At 48.8% G+C, this 23,095-nt stretch overlaps 1 protein-coding gene and 1 long non-coding RNA gene across 19 annotated transcripts in view; one reads left to right on the top strand and one right to left on the bottom strand.

The window, feature by feature from the left end:
• CHD3 (chromodomain helicase DNA binding protein 3) overlaps nt 1-16,910 on the bottom strand; it is a 28,944-nt gene extending 12,034 nt beyond the window's left edge. For 10 of the 18 annotated variants that reach the window (XM_075994137.1, XM_075994142.1, XM_020281011.2 and 7 more), the window contains exons 1-22: nt 16,618-16,910; nt 12,037-12,149; nt 11,050-11,220; nt 10,711-10,835; nt 8,730-9,013; nt 8,362-8,492; nt 8,060-8,210; nt 7,665-7,858; nt 7,103-7,336; nt 6,734-6,937; nt 5,987-6,198; nt 4,502-4,633; nt 4,028-4,127; nt 3,367-3,558; nt 3,020-3,220; nt 2,514-2,651; nt 2,120-2,241; nt 1,826-1,999; nt 1,568-1,709; nt 1,195-1,326; nt 419-536; nt 82-206 (exon numbers count right to left, since the gene is read on the bottom strand). In XM_075994137.1, coding sequence (XP_075850252.1) covers nt 82-206; nt 419-536; nt 1,195-1,326; nt 1,568-1,709; nt 1,826-1,999; nt 2,120-2,241; nt 2,514-2,651; nt 3,020-3,220; nt 3,367-3,558; nt 4,028-4,127; nt 4,502-4,633; nt 5,987-6,198; nt 6,734-6,937; nt 7,103-7,336; nt 7,665-7,858; nt 8,060-8,210; nt 8,362-8,492; nt 8,730-9,013; nt 10,711-10,835; nt 11,050-11,220; nt 12,037-12,149; nt 16,618-16,888 — 3,666 coding nt within the window. In that variant the 5' untranslated portion in view covers nt 16,889-16,910. Of the gene's footprint in view, nt 1-81; nt 207-418; nt 537-1,194; nt 1,327-1,567; nt 1,710-1,825; nt 2,000-2,119; nt 2,242-2,513; nt 2,652-3,019; nt 3,221-3,366; nt 3,559-4,027; nt 4,128-4,501; nt 4,634-5,986; nt 6,199-6,733; nt 6,938-7,102; nt 7,337-7,664; nt 7,859-8,059; nt 8,211-8,361; nt 8,493-8,729; nt 9,014-10,710; nt 10,836-11,049; nt 11,221-12,036; nt 12,150-13,955; nt 14,055-16,617 lie in introns of those variants that run through there. The other 8 variants (XM_020281014.2, XM_075994138.1, XM_075994139.1 and 5 more) reach the window with 5 other exon arrangements.
• LOC142861914 (uncharacterized) overlaps nt 16,382-23,095 on the top strand; it is a 31,564-nt gene continuing 24,850 nt past the window's right edge. Inside the window, exons 1-2 of the long non-coding RNA XR_012913018.1 lie at nt 16,382-16,536; nt 18,357-18,454. This is a non-coding gene — a long non-coding RNA (uncharacterized LOC142861914). The remainder of the gene's footprint in view (nt 16,537-18,356; nt 18,455-23,095) is intronic.

Raw genomic sequence — 23,095 nt, 5'->3', positions numbered from 1 at the left:
ACCCCAGAGAATAGCCCCCTCCTCCATGATTCCATATTTCCTTGCTAAGTGGTGCAGGGGTTCCAGGATGTGAGTTCCCACCTGGATGTCATTATGGGGGTTCCAGTCAGAATCGAAGATGATGACAGTGTCAGCAGTGGCCAGATTGATGCCCAGGCCCCCAGCTCGGGTGGACAGGAGGAAGCAGAATTGCTGGGCCCCAGGAGCTAGGAAGTGAGTTAGTAGATCAGGTTTTTCCTGTACCCAGTAGTTCTGTCCATCTGTTCCTACATGTTCCCTGATTACTAACAACCATGGCCCCAACTCAAAGCCTAGGTGTCCAATATCCCCCCACACAGTCCCCCTCCCATACCAAGGACCTAGCACAGGTTCCTTGGGCCTCCCATACCTACCAGGGACCAAGGCATCTCCCCCTCACCATTGAACCGATCGATGGCCTCCTGCCTTAGGGCACCAGTGATGCCACCATCAATGCGCTCATATTTGTAGCCTTCGTAATCTAAGAAGTCCTCTAGCAAGTCTAACATTTTTGTCATCTAGAACAAGAGAAAAGGAAGGAGTCTGGAATGATGAGTCAGTGGGATGGGCTGTCTAGTCTAACTATCTCTTCACTCTAACTCAACCCCAATCCTTACACTTGAACCTCTGCCCTGTCTTAAGCTCCCTTAAGACACCTATTCCCCTACTCCTCAGCTCCTCATTATTCCATATTCTTGCCGCACTCTCTTGATTTAATATCATTTCTCCTATGGCAGAGGTTCTTCTCTGAGATCCATTTTCAGGGAAATCTAGAAACAGCCTGAAATTTTGTACAAAATTATATAATTACATGTGCAGTTTTCTGGAGAATGGACCCATAGCTTTAATCAAATTTCCAAAGGGTCTGTGCCCTTCACCTTCCCATAAGGTTAAGAAATAGTACCAGTCCCAGGGACCCCCAGGAGGAGGCAGATGGCTAACCCACACCCTTCCCCCAGTCATCTTAAAAGGAGCTGGACTAAAGCTTCCAACGGATTTAAGAACAGGGATCAGAAGCCAAGAATGAACTAGCTATACCAGAAACTCTTACAGGTAGACCCGCCTAATCTATCATACCAGAACAGCAACAGGAAGGAGGTTGAGGAATTAAAGTCTGGAAGGTAAGGAGAGGGAATAGAAAGCAGATATAAAGAGAGAGTTAAGGGGATGGGTCACCTGCGAGAAAATGAGTACTCTGTGTCCTTGCTCCTTCAGCTTCCGCAACATCTTCTGTAGCAGCATGAGCTTCCCAGATGACTTAATAAGTGCCCCACCCTCATAAGCCCCACTGGGGAGTTTTGGGGACTCCTGAAAAGAAGGGAAGAATAAGGAAGAGAAGAGGGTCAGGAATCCCCATGTTCTTACCGTGCCTAGAAAGCCAGAAGCCCAAATCTACTTCCAAGCCTTTCTTTGAGCCCTTTCCTCTCAGGGATGCAATTCCTGGCCTCCCAGCCTTGCCCCACCCCTAGGGCTCAACACCCACCCCCGGGGCCCCCACCTAAATGCTGAGAACCAGGCATTTGATCAGTTCCCTGCTCTTTGTATCTACCATAGCAGCCACAGGAAAGAGGTATGGATGGTTGCAGCACTTCTTAAGGTCCATCATGATGTTAAGCAGAGACACTTGGTTCCCACCGCCTCGAGAATTCAAGGCCTCAAAATTTCGAGTCAAGATGTACTTGTAGTATTTCCTAAAAGCCAGGAGAGGGGCACAGAAGAGACATAATAAAGGAAGCAATTACGACATTGCACTTGGAAAGCTGCCGCCAAATTCCCAATCCCTAGTCTAGTCCGCCTTGCATCTCACTTCTGCATGGGGCTCAGCTCCACTCGAACAATGAGCTCTGTTTTGGCTGGCATGTTCTTAAAGACATCCGCCTTGAGCCTCCGCAGCATGTGTGGCCCCAGCAAATCATGCAGTTTCTTAATCTGGTCCTCTTTGGATATGTCAGCAAACTCTTCCAGGAAGCCCTCCAAGTTACTAACAGCCAGAAAAAGAGAAGGAAGTGAACAGGTTGTCAAGTTCTTTGCCCCTGATCTCAGGCTCTATTCTCCACCTCAGATTAATCTTCCACCAGATCATTTTAGCTACTCCACTTACTTAAACCTCTCTGGAGTGAGGAAGTTCAACAGATGGAAAAGCTCCTCCAGATTATTCTGCAGTGGGGTCCCTGTCAGCAGCAACTTATGATCTATCTTGTAGCCATTGAGGACCCTGAAAAACTAGAAGATGGGGCAAGGAAAAGCAGGAGAAAGGGCTTATCAGTGGCAAGTGGTTAACCCACAGCATGAACCTTTCCCTGCCCCCTGCTCGCATTTCCCTCAGAATCAGAGGCCCCACATCCCTGGTCTTCTCCCTCTTCTAACTTGGACTTCTCACCAGAGGTTCCCAGGAACCCTGCCTCCTAGACTGCAGGAAGTCCCCAGAACTTTAAGGACCAGGGTAAGTGGGAGTCCACAGCTCCAAGTTTCTCAGGTCTAGGAATCTCACTCACCTTGGACTGGTTGTTCTTGAGTCGATGGGCTTCATCTACCACCAGACAGGCCCAGCAGATGGAGCCAAGTGCTGCTTGGTCAATGGTGATCAACTCATACGATGTCAGGAGAACGTGGAACTTCACCTGTGCCTCCCTCTGCCAACACAACCATTGCCCATTTGGCTGCTACCTGACACCAATGTACCTGTGTGCCCATCCCCCATTCTTCATTCAGGCACCTTATCCTGGCTGTGAGTCCCAAAGGGAGCCATTATTGTGTTCTCCAACTTCAACTCTAAGCAGGGATTACTGACCACAGCCCCCAAACTTCCACCCCCATATCCAGTACTGAGAGACCCAAGTATAACCCTGGGAGCACCTGCCATCTCCCTAGGATGGGGGTTCAGAGGTGCAAGAACAGGTAGCAGAAAGGAGGGAGAAATGGGAATAAAGGAACTCAATTCCTAGTTGAGGCAAAGAAATGACAGTTCTGAGGGTCTTGGAAATGAGGTAGAGGAGCTTACCTTCATCTTAAAAGCTTTCTTGCCACCTTTGATGGCGTTGTCCTCAAAGGAGAACTCATTTTCACGAATAATGGCCCGGCTGTCTTTGTCACCCGTGTATGTCACCACATAGAACTTGGGTGCCCACATCTGGAACTCCCGTTCCCAGTTAATGATGGTCGAGAGTGGAGCACTCACCAGGAAGGGACCTTTTGTGTGGCCCTGGGAGTAAAGGATGGGGGGCCCATTAGTCAGCCTTGAGGTTGTATACCCCAGTCCCCTGCCTGCCACACCCCTCTACCCTACCCTCCCCTAGTTCAGGCTGGGCCTCAGCCCAGCTATCCCCATCAGGGGCTAGAATCCAGCACCTCCTTATAGAGCGAGTAGAGGAAGACGATGGTTTGTATGGTCTTGCCTAGCCCCATCTCATCAGCCAGAATGGTGTCAGTGCCCTGGGCCCAAGAGAAGCGTAGCCAGTTCAGCCCCTCCAGCTGATACATGTGCAGTGTGCCTCCAGTGGCTGTGATAAACCGTGGCTGAGTCTCGTATTTCACTGTAGGCTGTAGAGTCAAGAAGTCAAAAAGCTCAAGGGAACAGTCAGCAGCTCCTCTGGTCTTGGTCTCTTCCTCCCTGGCACTGATACTGAGTTGGATTACAATTCCCTCTACTATGACCTGAGTTTATGAAAGTTCTAGTCTTTAGTCTCTCCCCCTCATTTCTTTTTTTGTTTGTTTGTTTTTATTTCGGCATATTATGGGGGTATCTCCCCCTCACTTCTTAAAACAATATTCAGCAGCACCATGGGGAAGGGCTAGATGGTGAAAGAGCCCCAAGTGGGCTATCTCTAGCGGCTCTCTCACTCTTATGCCAAAATTGCTAGCCACTCTTGGGACAAGGCTGAATGCTAAAGGAAGAGCTATACTGTTCAAAGAGCTTGTTGAAACTCTGGGAGTTCTGTCAATAACCCCCAGGAAATCTTCAACCACCATGATTCCAGAAATAGGAGAAAGGCCGACTGAGAGGACTCACGTCATTAGTAGGAGAACTAGGAGGCCCATCACCCTGCAGCTCCTTCTTCTTCTTCTTATACTTGCGGGGCTGGGCGGGGTCTTCCCCCATAATTAGTTCTCTGGGAAAAGAGTGGGTCTAAATGAGGCTTGGTCCTTGGGATGCCCCCTTTTCTTTTCTTAACCCATTCCAGACCTACCTCCCACTGTCCATAACCTAGATTTTCTCACATTTCCTTTCTTCCAGGCTCTTAACCCTTGCCCTTTGGATTTTACCCCAAGAGGCAATCCTTCCCACTCCTAAGCATCCTCTTACCCATTACAGAGCAGATCTTATTTTCATTCCTTCCACTGCCTCTTTACCACCCCAAACCACTCAGCCCAGGCTGCCACTACCCTAAACTCTAGACTGGATCTATCCCTACTACATGCTGGAGGTTTAGCTTTCATGCCACCAGCCTCAGACTCCCACTGATCCATGACCTCTCTCCCTCACCGGTGTCTCCAGTAGCTTTGCTTATGGTCTTCATATTCTGGGATGTTCATTTCATCTTCTTCCCACGTGGACTGGTCATATGGCAAGTCCCTCCACTTTACCAGATAGTGGTAATTCCCCTTTTTATCCACACTGGGGGCAAGGGGCCAAGAGGAGGAGCAGGAGGAGAAAAACAACATTAATCACAAACATAAAGTAGGCCTGATAAATGCAATTATTAGCAAACATGCAGAATTTGTTACCTAACCCCCAATAGTGGGCTGCTAGAAGGGAGTTTACAATGGTTGAAGTACTATGCTAGCCTTTTCAAGATGGCGTCCTAAAAATCCACTATTACAAAACATTCCAATATCATTTGTTCACCCAGCCAATATTTTCCTCACGTAACTCACTCTACTATGGAAGGCAGCATTGAAATAAACAAATATAATGTTAGGCAGTAATAAGTACTATAAAGAAGAAATACTGGCCGGGCGCTGTGGCTCACGCCTGTAATCCTAGCTCTTGGGAGGCCGAGGCGGGCGGATTGCTCAAGGTCAGGAGTTCAAAACCAGCCTGAGCAAGAGCGAGACCCCGTCTCTACTATAAATAGAAAGAAATTAATTGGCCAACTGATATATATATTAAAAAAAATTAGCCGGGCATGGTGGCGCATGCCTGTAGTCCCAGCTACCCGGGAGGCTGAGGCAGAAGGATCACTCGAGCCCAGGAGTTTGAGGTTGCTGTGAGCTAGGCTGACGCCATGGCACTCACTCTAGCCTGGGCAACAAAGCGAGACTCTGTCTCAAAAAAAAAAAAAAAAAAAAAAAGAAGAAATACTCTGGCCGGGCGCAGGGGCTCACGCCTGTAATCCTAGCACTCTGGGAGGCTGAGGCAGGCGGATTGCTCAAGGTCAGGAGTTTGAAACCAGCCTGAGCAAGAGCGAGACCCCGTCTCTACTATAAATAAAAAGAAATTAATTGGCTAACTGATATATATAGAAAAAAATTAGCTGGGCATGGTGGTACATGCCTGTAGTCCCAGCTACTTGGGGGGCTGAGGCAAGAGGATTGCTTGAGCCCAGAAGTCTGAGGTTGCTGTGAGCTAGGCTGACGCCATGGCACTCACTCTAGCCTGGGCAACAAAGTGAGACTCTGTCTCAAAAAAAAAAAAAGAAAAAGAAGAAGAAATACTCAAAACATCGGTCTGGATGAATCACATTTCACGTGTTTTGCTCTCATGCCCCCATTCCCAGACTCATGTGCCATGTCTATGCTACTGGAGATTAGAGGAGGTAAGGACAAAAGAGGCAGTGCTGGGCTGAACTTTTCTCCTGGTTTCTCCTTTCCTGGAGAAACAAGGCCAGAAGGGTTGAAGCTCCAACAGGAATTATCAAGGCTACATCAATAATTGGGTTAATCAACAAACAAATGCTAACATGGGGCATCACCACGGTAAGAACAGTGTCATATCCCAGGTCGGCCTTCCCAAAGACTGAGGATTCACCTGTGGTTGATGATACGGTGGACGGTCATCCACTCTGGCTTGATGCCAAATCGATAGTACTTCTCCTCCATCTCAGCATAGTGCGGATCTTTCACCTTGCGCTTGTCACTCTTCCCATCATCCTCCCCAGAGCCGTAGTCCAGGGGTGGAGGCTCATCCATGTCGTTCTTCCGCTGGTAGTTTCGGTACATTACCAAATGGAAAATCTCCAGCTGATGCACAGAGGAAAGGGGAAGAGATAGTCCCAATATCCAAAGAGGACGATGGGGAATAGGGAAGAGGCCAGCAGGGGCAATGGAATGGGGAAAAGGGAGCTATGAAAGAGGATGGATGAGAGACAAATAGGTAAAGGCCAAAGCAGGCGAGTAAATAAATCAAACAGACATAACAGAGTCAGAAGGCAGGGCCTGGGTGGGGCTGAAATGAGGAAAAGAGGGCAGGGAATGGAATTATTATTAAAATAGGAGATATTGATAAAACATGGAAAAAGAGAGAGAAGGAAAGAGATAAACTTAAGAAAATCTGTATTATATCTAAAGGAAAAAAGCTAATGGAGATTGAGAAAAAGGACTGCAGACCAAGAGAATCATATATGGAAACTAAACAAGTAGATAGGGTATGAGGGCCAGAGGTCTGAAATGAGAGGCAAGACAAAAGGTATGAAAGCCAGGAGAACAGAGCAGTAAGAAAGTGAGAATGGCAGGGAGTGGAGGGTCACAGGGAGAGGGAAAAGAGAGGCCCTTGTACCTGAAGCTCCTTGGCCCAGGAGCAGTGCCAGTAGGATAGTCCTACCCACTTGACAAAGAACTCTCGCTCCGATCTGCCTTGAAGGGGACGGGGGGGTGGGACATCAGGATCCCCATCTGTCTGTTGAGGGGCTGGCACAGCCACAGGTGGCTCCCCCCACCGCCAATGCAGAATCTTCTGCACACGACCCTTCAGCACGGGGCACTTTGGGATGGACATATACAAGAAGGAAGAAAGAAAGAGGCAGAAAGAACCCACCATTAGATTAGATTAGTGGTCCCACAAGGGTTGGGGAGAGCAGAGAAAGGAATAGCTGGATGTTTGGCTGGGGGGTTGGGCCTGATACTGAGAGGAGATGGTTCCACTCACCGTGCATCGGGGACATAGCCATTCACCATTGGGGATGTCAGGCAGGGGAGGGTTCAGACAATGAATGTGGTAGGAGGAGATGCAGGCATCACAGCACAGAAGCTCCCCGCCATCCTTGCACACACGGCAGTACTCCATGTGATCGTCCTCCTCTTCCTTCTCCCCTTCTTCTTCCCCCTCCTCTTCGTATTCTTCATCCTCTTCCTTGGCCTCCCACTGTACCCCTTCCTTCTCCTGGGAGGCCAAGGACAGACACAGAGACAGATGGGAAAAAGAGATAAAGAGTGAGATTGGAAGATATAAGCAAAGACAGGACAAATGAATCTTACAAGTACAGAGAAGACTGGTGGAACTAAGGAATAGGACACTCCAGTTTCTAAAAATGTTGATTCTGGGGTAAAGGGAAGGGAGAAAGGAACAAACTAGAATTCTGGACACTTGAACATCTGCTACTGATAAGCCCAGGCATCTAGGGACAGTAAGAGGATAACTGAAACCAAGGAGGAGAGAGACAGGTAGGTAGGTCCTGAGAGCCATAAGACTCTGGGCACCAGGTACTCACACAGTGGGGGCAGCTCCATTTGCCCTCAGGAGCTCGGTCAAGCTCAGGATCAAGGCAGACGAGGTGGTAGGCACGGGGGCAGGTGTCGCACAGAATAATTTCCCCACCCTGCTGGCACACCTCACAGTAGTCCTGGTGATCCGTCTCATAGCCATCAACCTCCTCCTCCCCGGGCACTGCAGGACAGCCCAGGACTGTCATATACCCCAGTGGAGGCAAAGGGAATGGGGGTGAGGGAAGGGAAAGAGGCAGGGATTGGGGGGAGGTGGGAGGGAGAGAGAGAAAAAGAGAGAGAGAAGGGTTGAATAGAAAAGTTAAAATTGAAAATAAGAAAGATAACAAAGGAATGAAAATAAGGCAGACTGACAAGATCACACACAGCCAACATCCCTTACCCTTCTTCTTCTTCCTTCCTGGCCGGCCTCTCTTTAGTTTTTTGGCACGGACAGGGCCATCAGGGCGGCCTGAGGCACTGTGGACACTGCCGCTGTCCAGGTCTGACTCCTCAGCCTCTGGTTCGGGGCCCTCGTCACTCTGAAAGACATACTGCCCATAGCCCCATGGCTGTCAGCAAGACAGACTTGATTCTACTCCCCTCCCCAGGCCTTTGGCTTCCTGCTCCAGTTGCCCTCATGGACCCCTATCTCTGGACCTCAGCCCTTGACCCCCAGGTGTTTAGAGAGGGGGGGTCACTCACCGAGCCTCCCTTCTTCCTCTTGCCACCCAGCAGCCCTAGTTTGATTTTGAGTGGTGCCATCTTCTTTCCCCGAAGCTTCTTGCGTCCGTCAGGTACTCGGGGGCTCTTACTCCTCCTCTTATGGCCTGGACCTAAATGAGGAGTCGGGGTGAAGGGAGAAAAAGCAGAGGTCATGACACATCCTGTAACAATAGTCACAGGTCCCTCTGGACTCCTCTATGGGCTATGGTTTCACTAAGACCGACTTCCTAGAAAACATTTCTTCTCCAGCAATCAGGGTTAGGAAGGCAAGAGATCTGGACTATAATTTGAAGATACGCAGTATGGAAGGTTGGGTGACAGTGGTTAGAAGAATAGAGGTTCCCTACCTTTGCCCTCTTTGGTTTTGGCTCTTCGGATGGGTGGGGGCTGGATATCAGCAGCAGGGGGTGGTGGAAGGGCAGGGGGTCCTGAAGGTGCTATGGGGGTGGCCGATGAGACAGCAGCTGACACCTGCTCAGCTACAGCTGCTGCTGCTGCTGCTGCTGCTGCCGCCACAGCAGCTGCTGACCCCTTGAAGGGGTTGTTGGCGCTGAACTCTCTCCACTTGGCCCCAAGGATGGTCATCATCTTAGACATTGGGATCTTAGGATTCTTCTTAGCAATTAGGGGCCTGTAAATATAGAAGCAGAAAACTCAGACCCTTCACAGATGGTCTGGGAACACTGCCATCTCCCCTCATCAATTAAGTCTATGTACACGCTAGGATTCCTGGGTGGTGAGAATATGTCCTATTAAGAAAAACATCCATTTAAAAAAAACAAATTAATAAAAAGAAGTTTAAAAAAGCAAGAAGTTTTTAAAAAGCATAAAAATTAGAAAAAATTTAAAAGCACAAAAGGCAAAAAAGAAAAAAGCAAACAAAAAAGTATAACACCTATAAAAACGCTTTACTGGCCGGGCGCTGTGGCTCACGCCTGTAATCCTAGCTCTTGGGAGGCCGAGGCGGGCGGATTGCTCAAGGTCAGGAGTTCAAAACCAGCCTGAGCAAGAGCGAGACCCCGTCTCTACTATAAATAGAAAGAAATTAATTGGCCAACTGATACATATATATAAAAAAAAAAAAAAATTAGCCGGGCATAGTGGCACATGCCTGTAGTCCCAGCTACTCGGGAGGCTGAGGCAGAAGGATCACTGGAGCCCAGGAGTTTGAGGTTGCTGTGAGCTAGGCTGACGCCACGGCACTCACTCTAGCCTGGACAACAAAGTGAGACTCTGTCTCAAAAAAAAAAAAAAAAAAAAAAAAAAAAAAAAAAAAAACGCTTTACTTATGCACCCTACTTTACAGTTCATAAAACCACTTTCATATACATTATATCTTACTTCATCCTCACAGTAATCCTCTGAGTTGTTATAATCCTCTGCATTTTACTGGTGAGTTCCTTAGGACCTGAAGAGAGCCTCTGATGGGACAGAGTCTGAGAGACGGGCCATGCTGGCTCTGCTCTGAGGTAGGTTACTGAACTGAGCTCTTGTGAGGACATGGGTGACCCACAGTGCTGACAAAAGCATCATTTTTGGCAGCGAGGTAGGAGAGGTAACAGAACTAATGACAATCACCAGTTACTAAACATTCCCCAGGGTCCAAGCACTGACTTTACTAGGCTTTCCATTCATTATCCCACCAAATCTGCACAGACTCACATGATATATATACTATTATTATTCCTATATTACAGAAAAGGAAACGGAGGATCAAAGAAGTTAAATTTAACTTCCCCAAGATGACACCAGGACCTGAACCTCAGCAGCTGCCTCCAAGACACAGAAGTGCTGTGTTAAAGTGCCTCCCCCAAAAGACATCTCCACCATTCTCTACTTTACTTTTTCTACTCTACTATCTTCTACCCTCCTTCAAGAGCCACTGAAGCTCAGGTCCTGCTACCAGCAACACAATGTCCATTAATATCAGGGCATAAGGAGGGGGCAGGGCAGAGGACTTGATCACTGAGCAAAAGTTCAAGAACACTGATGGTATCTCTCAGGTCCAGTCTAAAGAGAAGCCATGGAGAAGATGGACCTGCTGGAGCAGGAGATGTCTCACTATATCCTGTCCTCACTTTATTCTGTTGCTAGAGAGTTTTCTAACTTAGTGCTGGAATCATGATCTCCCCTCAGTGAAGAGTTTTTAACTGGGGTCCTTTGGATCCTTAGGAGTCCAAGAGTTCCCTGAAATTATGTGTGGAATTTTACATGTACGTGAAATTTCTCTGGAGAGCAGTTTCTTAGCTTTCATCAGATTCCAAAGGGCCTAGGGCCTCCCTAAAATTAAAAGTGTCTGTTCGAGAGTATTCCTCAGTCCTACCGCACCTCATGAACTGGCTAAAGGCTTTGTAGTTGGTGAGTGTGTGGTAATCCTCCTCAGAGAACACATGCTCCACATCCTCCAGGCCCCAGGTCAGAAGCAGAGTTGCTGATGACTTTTGTTCCACCTGCTGGGAGAGAGGGGGCTTCAGTGAGATGGGTGCTCCTCCAGCCCCTATTCTGAGGCCCTAACACATGCCTCTCTACCTACGAACCAGCTTCCCTGGGAGCTCCATCCTCCAGGCCAATCCCCATCCCTCTCAAACTATAGGTTCTAGGGCTTTCCCTCTCTTCTCGTGGCTGTCTTTAATGCAGATTTCTCACCCTCACCCTAATTCTACTCACCTTTTGCCCCCCATCTCCCTCCCCTTTTTTCCGCCGCTTTGTCTTCTTCTCCTTTTTTTCTCGGTGCTTCCGTCTTCGCTTCCGACCTGGTCCGGTTCCATATTCACTACCCCCACTTTCTGACTTCTCCCGGTATTCATCTCGTTCCGAGCCAAATTCTTCCTCACTGTCCTAAGAAAGAAAAACAAAAATAACATTTATTTATCCTTACCATGTGCCAGGAACTGTTCTTAGCAAATAACATATTTTATCTCTTTTAATCTTCACAACAATCCTATGAGATAGTAACTAATCTATTTTTATTTACTTTTTACAAATAAGGAAACTGAGGCACAGAGAACTAAATAAATGGCCCAGGAAGACAAAGTACTGCTAGATTCTGAATTCATGTATTCTTCCTCCAGAGCCTGTGCTTTCAACTGCTTCTCTCTGGTACTAAGGCAAGTCATACTGACAACTGGGCCCTTCACTAGGTTGTAGTGAATTAAGTTAGGGTCCCAGATCTGTGAGATAATAACAGGACAATGGCCTGTGAGAGTGGGCATCAAGCCTCCCTGGCCTTAGGACACATCTTCCACCCTGTAATCAAGACCAGAAGAAAGGTAGGTCTCTGAGAATGTAGGCCTCAGGACCCTTGCTGTCATTAGGAAGTCTTTTTTTTTTTTTTTTTTTTTTGGTGAGACAGAGACTCCCTCTGTCACACCAGCTAGAGTGCAGTGGCACAATCTAGCTAACTGCAACCTCAAACTCCTGGTCTCAAGCAATCCTCCTGCCTCAGCCTCCCAAATAGCTGAACTATAGGGGCACACTACCAATTACCGTGGCTGGCTAATTTTTCTACTTTTCGTAGAGACAGGGTCTCACTCTTGCTCAGGCTGGTCTTGAACTCCTGGACTCAAGTGATCCTCCTGCCTTAGCCTCCCAGAATGCTAGGATTACAGGTGTGAGCCACCACGCCTGTCCAAGTTGGGAATTCTTGACACTTACACGCTTCTTGCGTTTTCGGGGTTTTCCTGGCTTGTTCTCCTTCTGCTTCTTGGGTCCTCGTTTTCTCTTCTTTACACCCAATGCTGAAGGCAGCAGCCGAATGTCATCTTTATCTTTGGAGCAGAAAGCACCAGAAAACCTAAGCCTTTACATTCCCCTTCTCTGAGGCCCATGACTGTCCCATTCCCCACCTCCTCAGTTCCCACTCTCTAGGAATTCAGGCATTAACTCCTCCAAACCCTGCCTCCCTTGACTAGATGCAAAGAGAGAGTGTTTCGAGTACTCTGGGATGCTCTGGTTCTGAATGGGAGGTCAAGGGTCAGAAGGGATGAGCAGCCAAACCACTCCTTTCTCTTCCCTCCTACTAATAAGGGACCAGGCTCTAGGCTACAGGCTCTGACTGTGGCAGGTCCTTTCAGTCGCCGCCAGGGCTCCTCCTGCCTTCCACCTCACTTCGCCAGCTGGCATCCTGCCCAGGAACTGGGGAAGCCATGCCCAGCTGCTGGCCTGGCCTGACCCCAGCACTTGGAGTGGGGAGACACAAGCTGGCAGCTCCCTAAGCCAGATGCTGAGAAGGGAGAGCCAAAGGTGGACACCTGGGTTCTCACACTAACACCCTGGGGCCCTGACATCCTTTCTGCCAAGAGGGAGGCCTCTATTTACATTTCCTCGGATAATCACCAGGCATCCTGTCACCCCAACACAGTCCTGCAGGAAAAGAAATTCCTCAGCTGGTCATTTTCACTTCTTGCCCACAGGATCACAGTATCTGCCTCCTTCATCACACCCTAATCCTACAGGAAAAAAGTCTCCACAGTTTCTCCTGCCAAGTATCCTGGAATCTGCCTTCAAATCTATTTCCATATCTCTGCTCCCTTTCAGAACTTAGGGGCCATGCCCTTGGTTTCCTGGTCTCACTCCTCACCTCCAAATTTGTCCCCAACATCCTGACCCATTCATATACACACAGTATGGGAGACCTAGCCAAAGACATAGGCACAGAGAGATGCATTTAGCATCCGCTTTCTCAAATGCATGCATGTACACACACATTTGGGAACACAAATCCAGAGGGCGAACTGTATCTGCTTCAGCAGGGCTAGGTCCCTGGCTTTCTCTCCAGATGTCTCTGTCAGAGGGCCCTAGGCAGGTTCTTTCCTGATGTACCCCCCCCCCACGGCGCCCCATTCTCTGTGACCCATGCTAGTTTGTGGTGGCTTGTGGGCCAGAGTTACCCACATAGCGGAGGAACCACACAGACACGAGGCCTTGGGGCCCTGGTTCGCCTCCCTCCCCCACTAAGCACTAGACTAACCAGCCAGACCTGTCTTGTTCAGGCAGAGTCAGCTGCTGCAAGAGAGGAAAGCCTGGACTTGGCTCAGTCACTTGCTCTAGGACATACAATCCTTCTTTCCTCAAGAGAAAATTAGCCACAATTAACACCGGAGGCCTTAGTTTCTATTGCCTCAAAATCAGGGCATCTCCTTCCTTCAATGCTACTTTTCCTCTTAACTCCTCCAGCATCCCGTGTCCTCTTGAGCACGAAGACACTCTAGAAGTGTGTGAGTGTGTGTGTAGGGGGACAAAAAAGGGTAAGGGATTGTAATAGGAAGTCAGTAGGCGCCAAGCCCGAGCAGCGGCTTCCCCTGACCCGGGGGACTTCGGTTAACATGAACATGGAAACGGAGGCCGCCAGGGCAGTGGCAAGGGCAGGCCAACTGGCTAAGGATCAGGGACATGGCCTAGGCCACCATCAGCTGGGGGTGGGGCACAAGCTCTGGGACCTGACGGCTGCTTCACTCCACGCCCCGCCCCAGCGCGAGGTTCCCGAAATTGGGCAGACGTCGGTGGCGGGAGAGGCAAAGGGAGAACGGCGACGAAAGGCAAGGGAGGGTAATAAAGCAAATCTAAGTCCCAACCTCGGTCTCAGCAGCCACTCAATGCTGGCCAGGAGCCCAGACTCTCCCACATCCCCGGCTCGGATCTTGGGAAGGCGGGGAGGGAGGAGGGCGCAAGGAGGAGGGCGCAGGGCGGAGCCTGGCAGCCGAGAAAGCGGGAGGAGCCTCCGCTGAAGCCTCGCCTCCCGCCCGCCCCTCTCTTCTCCTAATCTTACCATCAATCTCTCACACATATATTTATTTTTTCTCAAATTCCCCTCCCTCCCCCACAACGAACCACCATAATAGGTCTGCTGCACATGCGTACTGCATACAGGGGGTGGGTTTGTATTTTCAGACCTTTTGCAAAGAAACTACCAGAATTTTCCGCACCACCCACAATCATTCCCCACCCCCACCCCCAAGGAATCACATCTATATATTATGTTATATTATTTCTCTAGACTTGCCAGAAGGGGGAGGGAGAAGAAATGAGTTTTTGGCTTCCTGCTCCCTTCCCCCACAGACACGAGTGCTATTATTTTAAACGTTTAACAATGTAAGGAGACTAGAGAGAGGGGGAAGGGATAAAATTGGTCTTGGGTAAGAATGTAAAACAAAATGGTGAGAATCAAAGCAGTCAGAATGGAAAACAATGGAAAGCTCTCATATGTACAAATACATATTCTAGAAAAGGATGAGGGAGGGCAGCCTGAATAAATTTCCTTAGAGGAGGGTTATTTTCCCCACACTTAGGTAGACAGAAATAATGAGCAGGCTAAAAATATTTTCTCAAAGTTTTACCTCACAAAGTCATCTGAGGGGGTGTATCTGGGTCACTCATTTGACTTAGAGGAAAAAAGGGAGAGAAAATTGCCCTGGGGGAGAGAAGAGTTGGGTTTTCATTTCAAATATAAAATTTAAAAAGCATCTGACGTTTCTTCTCCTCTATGGAGAAGCACAGAGGGTAAAGGGGAGGAGTAGAGACACAAAGACCCAGCTCAACCTTAGTTCTTTCACGCTCCCCTCACGTACCCAGATCCGGACCAAAACCACCTAAACGCAACACTCGGAAGTTCCCATACAAATTAGGTGAGACCTGCCAGCCCCCTACCAGAACCTGACATCCTTTCTTTCCCAATTTTTCAGCACCTCTGCTGTAGGCAACCCCTTCCCCACAAGCCTTTATTCCTTCTACCTCCTGCGAAAGCAGTGGGCTCTCTGGGATAACTTTTTCAAAACTTTTTCCTTTTTCAGACAGCCTGGGGGGCGGGGAGACTTTATCCAATTTCCATTAGACACATATCCTTCCCCCGACCCACAAGAAAGCACCCTACGCTCCCTCAAAGGTTGTCTCAGCTCGATGGGAACATTTGCCACATAAGCCACACGGATCTACATGACAGTTTTACAAAGAGACTGGTGTTCGCCGTTTTGAAGTTTGGTGCATTTGTGCCGAATGGCAGCCAGAGGCCTGGGGGTGTGAGTGTCCCCTTCCATTCCCCAAGCAGGGGGTGTGGACACCCAGATGCTCACTTATCCCAAAGACTAGCAATCCCTCCACTAGGAGGGTGGTCTGTCCCCTCCACCACTGGAGAGTGCTTCCGAGGGACTTGTCATCCCAAGGAAGGGGGTGCTGAGTGATGGTCAAGCTGCAGAACAGCTGGGGTGGGCAGTTCACGCCCCCCAACGTGGTCAGGGTGTGGGTGGTTTCAGCCAGAGAGTGAGTGACAGTGAATGGCAGCCACGTGAGAGGCACAGCTGGGCAGCTCGGCCACCCCAGACTGACGGGGTCAGGAGGGGTGGACCGCCCGCCCCCCCCCACTTGACACAAAAGAGCCCAGAGCCGAGGCGAGGTGAAGGGGGTGGGGCTGGGGGCAGCTCGGTCCCCAGACTCCGCTCTCCCCACTGTAAGCTGGGGGGAGTAAGGGTAGGCTCAAGTCTTACTCCAGGAAGTGGTCTGCGTGGAGTGTGGCCACCACCTGCCCCTACTCATCAGCTGCCCATAAACATTCACACGACCCCTCCCCTACGTGCCACCGCACGCCCCTCAGTTGGCGGGCACCTAAGTCCCCGCGGATGGAGGGGGGGTCTAATGGACAACGTCCCCCTCTGCTTGCCCAAGTCCTGAGCGAAGGGGATCAGGGCCGCGGTCCGCTCCCCACGCGGAACCCCTACTCTCCCTCAGTCCAACCCCACCGGGGACCCGAGCCCGAGGGGCGCTCGCGCGGCCGCCCCTCCCCCACGCACCCCTCCCCCACGCCGCCGTCCGGCCGCCAGGGTCTCCGCGGTCCCTCGCTCGGCCAGGGAGGGGGCCCTGGCTTCGCTTTGGCCGTTTCCTGCCTACCCCCTCCCCGCCGAGGGTAAAAAAAATCTCTCCTCCTCCTCCTCCCCCGAAAGCCGCGACCGAGTGGCCCGGACCGCGCGCGCAGCTCGCGCCCAGCGCTCTCCAGCCGGGGCGGCGGCGGCGGCAGCGGCAGCGGCGGCGGGGGAGGGGTGCGGCGGGGGAGGGGAGGAGGCCCGGCCCTGCAGCCGCCGCCTGCCCGGACCGCCCGAACTGCCGCGGGGCGACGGGCCCGAGCCCCAGATTCGCGCCGCGGATTCGCCTCGGCTCGGCCGCGCGGTGGGTGCCTCGCCCCCGCCCGGCCTCGCGCGCCCGCGGCTCCCACTCGGGCTGGCAGGGGGAGTTGGGGTGACTGCTTACCTGGCGGCGGGGGCGGCGGCGGCGGGGGCAGCGGTGGCGGCGGCGGCGGCGGCGGGAAGAGGTGGCAGCCGGGGGGGCTGTGGCGGTCGCGGCCCCGGTCGTGGCCCGGCCCGCGTCCGAGTACTCCCTTGTCGTCGTCCTCCTCATCGTCCTCGTCGGCCGCCTCCACCTCCTCCTCCTCCTCGTCGCCCTCTTCTTCCTCCTCTTCTTCCTCCTCCGACACCACCATCTCCTCCTCCTCCTCCTCCTCGTCCCTCAGAGGGGAAGCCATCCTGTGGCTCTGGCCCCCCCACCACCCCCCCACCCACCGCCCGCCCGCCTCCCCCACCGCTACCACCACCACCTCCTCCTCCTCCTCCTCCTCCTCCTCCTCCTCTTCGGCGGCGGCGTCCTCCTCCTCCTCACAGCCTCCCCCAGCCCCCAAAACCCCCGGGCCACCCCCCTCCAAAACCCCCACCCTCGGGGCCGCCGTCTGAGGAGGGGGGCCAAACCACCCCCAAAAATTTTCTTGGAAAAAATTGAGGAGAGACTTTTTTCCCCTCTCTCTTTCCTCCCCAGAGAACAAGAAAGGGGGATTTTAAAAGAAAAAGAAAAAATATATATATATATATAAAAGTTTTCGACTTCTCTCTGCCCCCCTCTCCGTTGCTTTAAATATATTTAAATTCTGAGGGGGGCGCTCAGAAATATTTCTCAGAGCTGAGGCACTAAGATGGCCGCCTTGAAATTATTTTTAAAACAACCCCCCCCTCCAGCACCGCCACCCCCTCCATAAAGAAAGGGAGAGGGGGGAAAATCCCCTTTTAAAACAAAATGGCTGGCTTAATATTTCATTTTTCACCCCCCCATTCTCCTCCCTGTTACACCCCCATCTCCAAGCCTCTACCCAGAAACCCACAAATTTCTCCTTTTTCATAACTGATTAGTGCACAGATTAATAGAGATATTTTCCTTGTGTACTGAAGTGTGTGTGTGTGTGTGTGTGTGTGTGTGTGTGTGTTGGGGGGGCATGAAGGATTTCTGCATAAAACAAAAATGGCTGCTGTGACTAACTCCCCCCTTATAAAAAATATTTGAGGGGGGGCATTAATCAGTACTCATGCTCAGTCTGACATCAGCATAAATTGTTAAAGGTTAACTAGTTAGATACTAGTCCAACTAGATTTAATTTTTTTTCTTTTCTTTACTAGTCTCTTCCTCCCCACCTCCCTTCTCTAAAGAAAAGCTTTTTTTTTTTTTGAATACTTCAGAAGGGAGTGGTTTGATGTGAAGGTTTTTTTCCCCTTCAGGCATTGAAAAGGAAAAAGATGAAATATATGTTTATATATAACTCTGTTTCTACATACCTCATTGAATTCAAAACGCATTTAATTGTGTACATATCTTTTAAATGAGAAGCGGGACTGGATTTTTTTCTTCTTTCTTTAAAAAAAGTGATAGAAAGCCTAGTGACTTTTGGGGGAGAGATATGAATAGATACGATGATTGAGTTTTTTTTCAAAGGAGTCCATGTTTGATTCTCCCCTTTGCCCAGCCTTTTCAGTGATTTATAATTGTTGTAAATTTTATCTTCACTCTTTTCCCCTTTCCCTCGCTCTCCCCTCCCCCAGTTGCTTGAATGTAAAATTCATCTGACTTGAGAAATTAATTTGGGGGTAAATAGAACACATTTTTAGAATAAAGGGGAAAGAGTCAAGTCTGAAGATTGTGAAATTATTTTGTCTTTTCTTCCGTTTCAGTATGTTTCCCTTCCTCCATGATCTCCAACACTGATAAAGTAGAAGCAACTGAGGTACCGTGAAAGAGAAAAGGAACTGGGACTAAGAAAAAGCAAGAGGTAGGGGTTATACTCAGGTGTTTTCATCTAACTTTCTGACCCATAATTTCCCAGTGTTTATCTTACAGGAATCAGATGGACACTTGGAAATGAGTCCAGAAGTAGCTTTCTCTTACAATGATTTGATCTGAGAAGTCTAGGCATAAAATAAAACTTGCTAATGGAGCATAGGAAGGAGGGCAAGTAGCTCAGTTCTATCCTTTTTCATTCTTGTCACTCTTTCCTTATTCTAGTTTCTTCCCCTTTTGATCTCATTATGCCCCTTCCCTTGCTTCTCATCCCATGCCTGTGGAATCATTTCTCCCCTGGGTTATTTCTCTAGAGTGTCACTGCCAGCCACCCAGCTTCTGCAGGGCTCAGGAGCACCCTGGGGGCAGGGGTAAGCAGCAACCAGCAAGTACTAGTAACTGGGAATACTGTGCACATTCTTGTTTACGAAGCTAAAATATTCTTTATTAATGTTCTACCCCACACACTAATGTACTTTATTGGACATTGATTTTCTTTTTTTTTAAACCTGGCCTTTGGAATTCTCTTGCCTCTGTACCCGTGTAATTCCTGTACTGAGTCTAACTCCTCTTCTTCCATTTGATTTTGCTCTCTTGTCTTTTTTCTCAGTCTTTTTGTACTAGTTTGCCCAAGTCTCCCCCTCTTTCTCTATATGAGCTTCTCTGTATTTATGTCTTTGTTTTTCACCGAGACTGTCTTTCTCATCCCTTTGACTCTCAGGCTCTGTCACCTCTAAGTGACTTTCCATCTCTGTCTTCTCTCTGTTTACTTCTGTCTTCCGGTCTCTGCGTGTGGCTCTTCCTCATGTGTGCCTTACTCCCCCTCTTTCTGGCCCCTTCCCTGTGTGTCTGTGGATCATACTGTGTCTGGAAAGAGTGTCTCCACGTGTATGTGGGCCACACTGCACATCATGTGCGCCGCAGCATCTCTGCCCCTGTGCCCTCTCCCTGTGCTGAGCGCCTCTGCCTGCCACATGTGCCATGATCTGCAGGTGTGGGTGGCTAAAGGTGGCCATGTGCCTCCCTGTACAAACATTCATCATTCTATCTTGACTGTGCTTTGCATGTGGATTTCTTAATTTGCCTTATTCTCCCTCTCCTTGTCCATCTCCCCTTCTGCCTATCTGCATCTCTCTCCTTTTTTTCTCCCTACCGACCCCTTGGTTTTTCTTCTATCCTTGTTTCCGCCTGCCTCTCTACCTGCTTGCTCCTATTATGGTGTCTGCCTGCCTGCCTGTCTGCTCCTCCCTGACTGGCTGGCAGCCTCTTTCTCTCTCTGGTTGTCTGTCTGCTTCTCTGGCTGTTTGCCCACCACTCTCTCTCTAGCCATCTGTCTCCCCGCCTGCCTGTCTCTATCACTTTTTTAGCCTGCATCTCTTGGTTTGTCTACCTTCCAAGGCCCTGCCATGGCTCCCCATCTTGGTTTGCCTCTTATCTTGCCCCTCTACTTGTTCCTCCTCTTATTTATGCCTGTTAAGTTCATAATTTTTCCTTGCCTCCCTTTGGTCTGTCTTCTTCCCAGACTACCCTACTTGCTTGCTGCTATCCCACTGTTTAATGCTTGTCTCTTTTTAGTTTTTCTACTTCTTAGCTTTTTCTCTCTTGGCTTCCTCTCTGCCAACATCCCATCAATGGGGATAGTTTCTCTCCCCTAAACCTCTCAGTAACTTCCTTGCCTCAGAGTCTTATTCTTTCTGTATACCCATCCTGCCTTCTGTCATGCTTGCCTCCATTTCATTTGTCTCTTTTTCCTTCTATCTTTCTGGCTCTTCAGTCTGTCTGCCTCAGTCTTTTTGCTGTTCTCCCAGTCTCTCATTCTCTTCCTGCCTTCTTGCTGTCTGCTTGGCAGGCTCTTGCTGTCCACATCTCTTCTTGCTTTTCTTCGTTTTTTTTTTTTTTTTTTCCCCCAGTTAACTTTTGAATAGGTAGTATATACACATGGTATAAAATTTTTAAAGTCCAAAAAGTATACTGTAAAAAGTAAGCCTTCCTCCTATCCCTCTCCCCCAGTCCTCAAGTTCCTCTCCCTAGAGGCATCCACTGTTTCACATTTCTTGGATACTGTTCCAGAGAAGAGTCTACATATACAAGTCTACTTTGCTTTTTTTTTTGAGACAAGAATCTTGCTTTGTTGTCCAGGCTAGAGTGAGTGCCATGGAGTCAGCCTAGTTCACAGCAATCTCAACCTCCTGGGCTCAAGTGTTCCTATTGCTCAGCCTCCCGAGTAGCTGGGACTACAGGCATGCGCCACCATGCCCGGCTAATTTTTTCTATATATATTAGTTGGCCAATTAATTTCTTTCTATTTATGGTAGAGATGGGGTCTCGCTCTTGCTCAGGCTGGTTTCAAACTCCTGACCTCTAGCAATCCACCTGCCTCAGCCTCCCAAAGTGCTAGAATTACAGGCGTGAGCCACTGCGCCTGGCCTACTTTTCTTTTTGCTATACTCCTCCATTACTTCTTTTTTTTATTTTGAGACAGAGTCTCACTCTGTCACCTTGGCTAGAGTGCTGTGGTGTCATCCTAGCTCACTGCAACCTCCAGCTCCTGGGCTCAAGTCATCCTCCTGCCTCAGCTTCCTGAATAGCTGGGACTGTAGGTACATACCATGACACTTGGCTCATTTTTCTATTTTTAGTACAAACGGTGTCTCTCTCTCGCTGAGGCTGATCTCAAACTCCTGACCTCAAGTGATCCTCCCACCTTGGCCTCCCAGAGTGCTAGGATTATAGGCATGAGCTGCTGTACCCGGCCAACTTCTTTCACATCTCTGCTGGATGTGCCTTCTTCTGTCAGTCTTGTCAATACACCTTCCTAACATTGCTCAGCTTGCCAGGTATTGTCTGTAGTCTTTTTGATTCTACTTTATGGCACTTGTCTTTTCCATTGTCTAGTTCTGGTTACGTGCTTTTTACTACTAGTACCCGAGGAGTGCTTAAGAAGGACTTGCTCTCTCCAAATCTGTTCTACTTTGCATAGGAAGTTGTGTTGATGACAGCATACCTTGGTTGGTCTCTTCATCACTGAAATATGTATTAATTGAGAAAAGATATGAAAGCACTGGTATTACTGAACAACACTGTATAAATATAGGAACAATTAATAAGTATAGATAGTTTGTAAGCTGAGTGCACATAGAATAGAGAATCACTCTGGTTTTGCCACTTAGTCTATATGAATTCTTTAAAGGCACATGAGTCTAGATCCTTTGAGGTTGTTGACCTAGGCCTGTCCAAGAAGTTTATCTTCCTCCTAGTATAAAAAGCTTTGCTCATGGTTAAAACTTTTCTCCTTTTTCATCCTTCCTTCTGGCTCCTCACACATGCCACCTTAGAGACATTTTATAATTCTTTGAGGGAGACAAAGACACAGCCTATAACCAGGTCTCTCTCTGATAAAGAGGATAATAAGACTTCCATACCCAATGCATTGTTCTTTCATTTCTGCTTTTTTACTGCCTGTATTCCTGAATTTAACTATTTCAGCCTCTGTATCTTTGTGTCTCTCCTTTCCATCTTTCCTTCTCTCACTTCTCTTTTCTTGGTTCTGTCTTTCTTCTTATCTGTCTGTCTTGGTCTCTGTTCTAGTCTCTCTTTCTGATTGGCCACCTCCTCTCTCTTCTGTCTGATTGGCCTGTATCCCTCCATCACCCCATCTGTCTGCTGGATTCTCCCTGTCTGCCTGCAATAGTGTGTGTGATAGCATTTTATAAATTATAAACCAGTATGTTGTATAAAACACTGTTATCACTTTGTCTTCCTTCTTATCTTATTTTTTCTTCCTTTATCTGTCTACCTTCCTTCTTTCTCCTCCCCTCTCTGTTTGCCTGTCTGTGTCCCTTTTGGTGATACTGCCTGTTTCTCTGTCAGTCATTGTCCTTTCTCTCCCTGCTACCCTGTCTTATCTTTCTGCCATCCTCCTTCTCTGCTCAGTTCTTATGTCTCTCCTTCTGTTTCTAGAGTTCTTTGTATTTCTTTTGCCTGTCTATTCTGTCTGTCCTTAGGCCTTTTATCTGTGCCTGTGTGCGTTGCTAGACAGAGTCTTGCTCTGTTGCCCAGGCTAGAGTGCTGTGGTGTCACCCTAGCTCACAGCAACCTCAAACTCCTGGGCTCAGGCAATTCTCCTGCCTCAGGCTCTCAAGTATCTGAGACTATAGGCATGTACTACCATGCTCAGCTAATTTTTTTTTTTTTCTATTTTCAGTAGAGATGGGGGTCTTGCTCTTGCTCAGGTTTAAACTCCCGAGTTCAAGTGATCCTCCTGCCTTGGCCTCCCAGAGTGCTAGGATTACAGGGATGAGCCACTGTGCCTGGCCCCTGTCACTTGCAATGTGGGCGTCACTGCTTTTTTCTGTATTTCTGTACTTCAGAAAATAAAATAAAAAATTAAAATCCCTTATGACTAATTGGAAGAGGAGACTATTTTTTGTTTTTAATGAGAAGACTGTTAAGGTGAGAACAAAAGAGCTCAAAGATTCAGCTGTCATGTGCAAACCACATCCCCAAAAAGAAAAAAGAACTAGAAAAAACATTTTAAGGAACTCTCAAGCCAATAATAAGATTATTTATTTAAAATAGAAGAAAGAAACTTAACTAAAGCAATAGTTTCTAACCTTTTTGGATCGAGAGTTAT

The sequence above is a fragment of the Microcebus murinus genome, chromosome 18, assembly GCF_040939455.1.
Source record: "Microcebus murinus isolate Inina chromosome 18, M.murinus_Inina_mat1.0, whole genome shotgun sequence".
In the NCBI taxonomy this organism is placed as follows: Eukaryota; Metazoa; Chordata; class Mammalia; order Primates; family Cheirogaleidae; genus Microcebus; species Microcebus murinus.
This window is presented reverse-complemented; position numbering and strand designations above follow the sequence as displayed.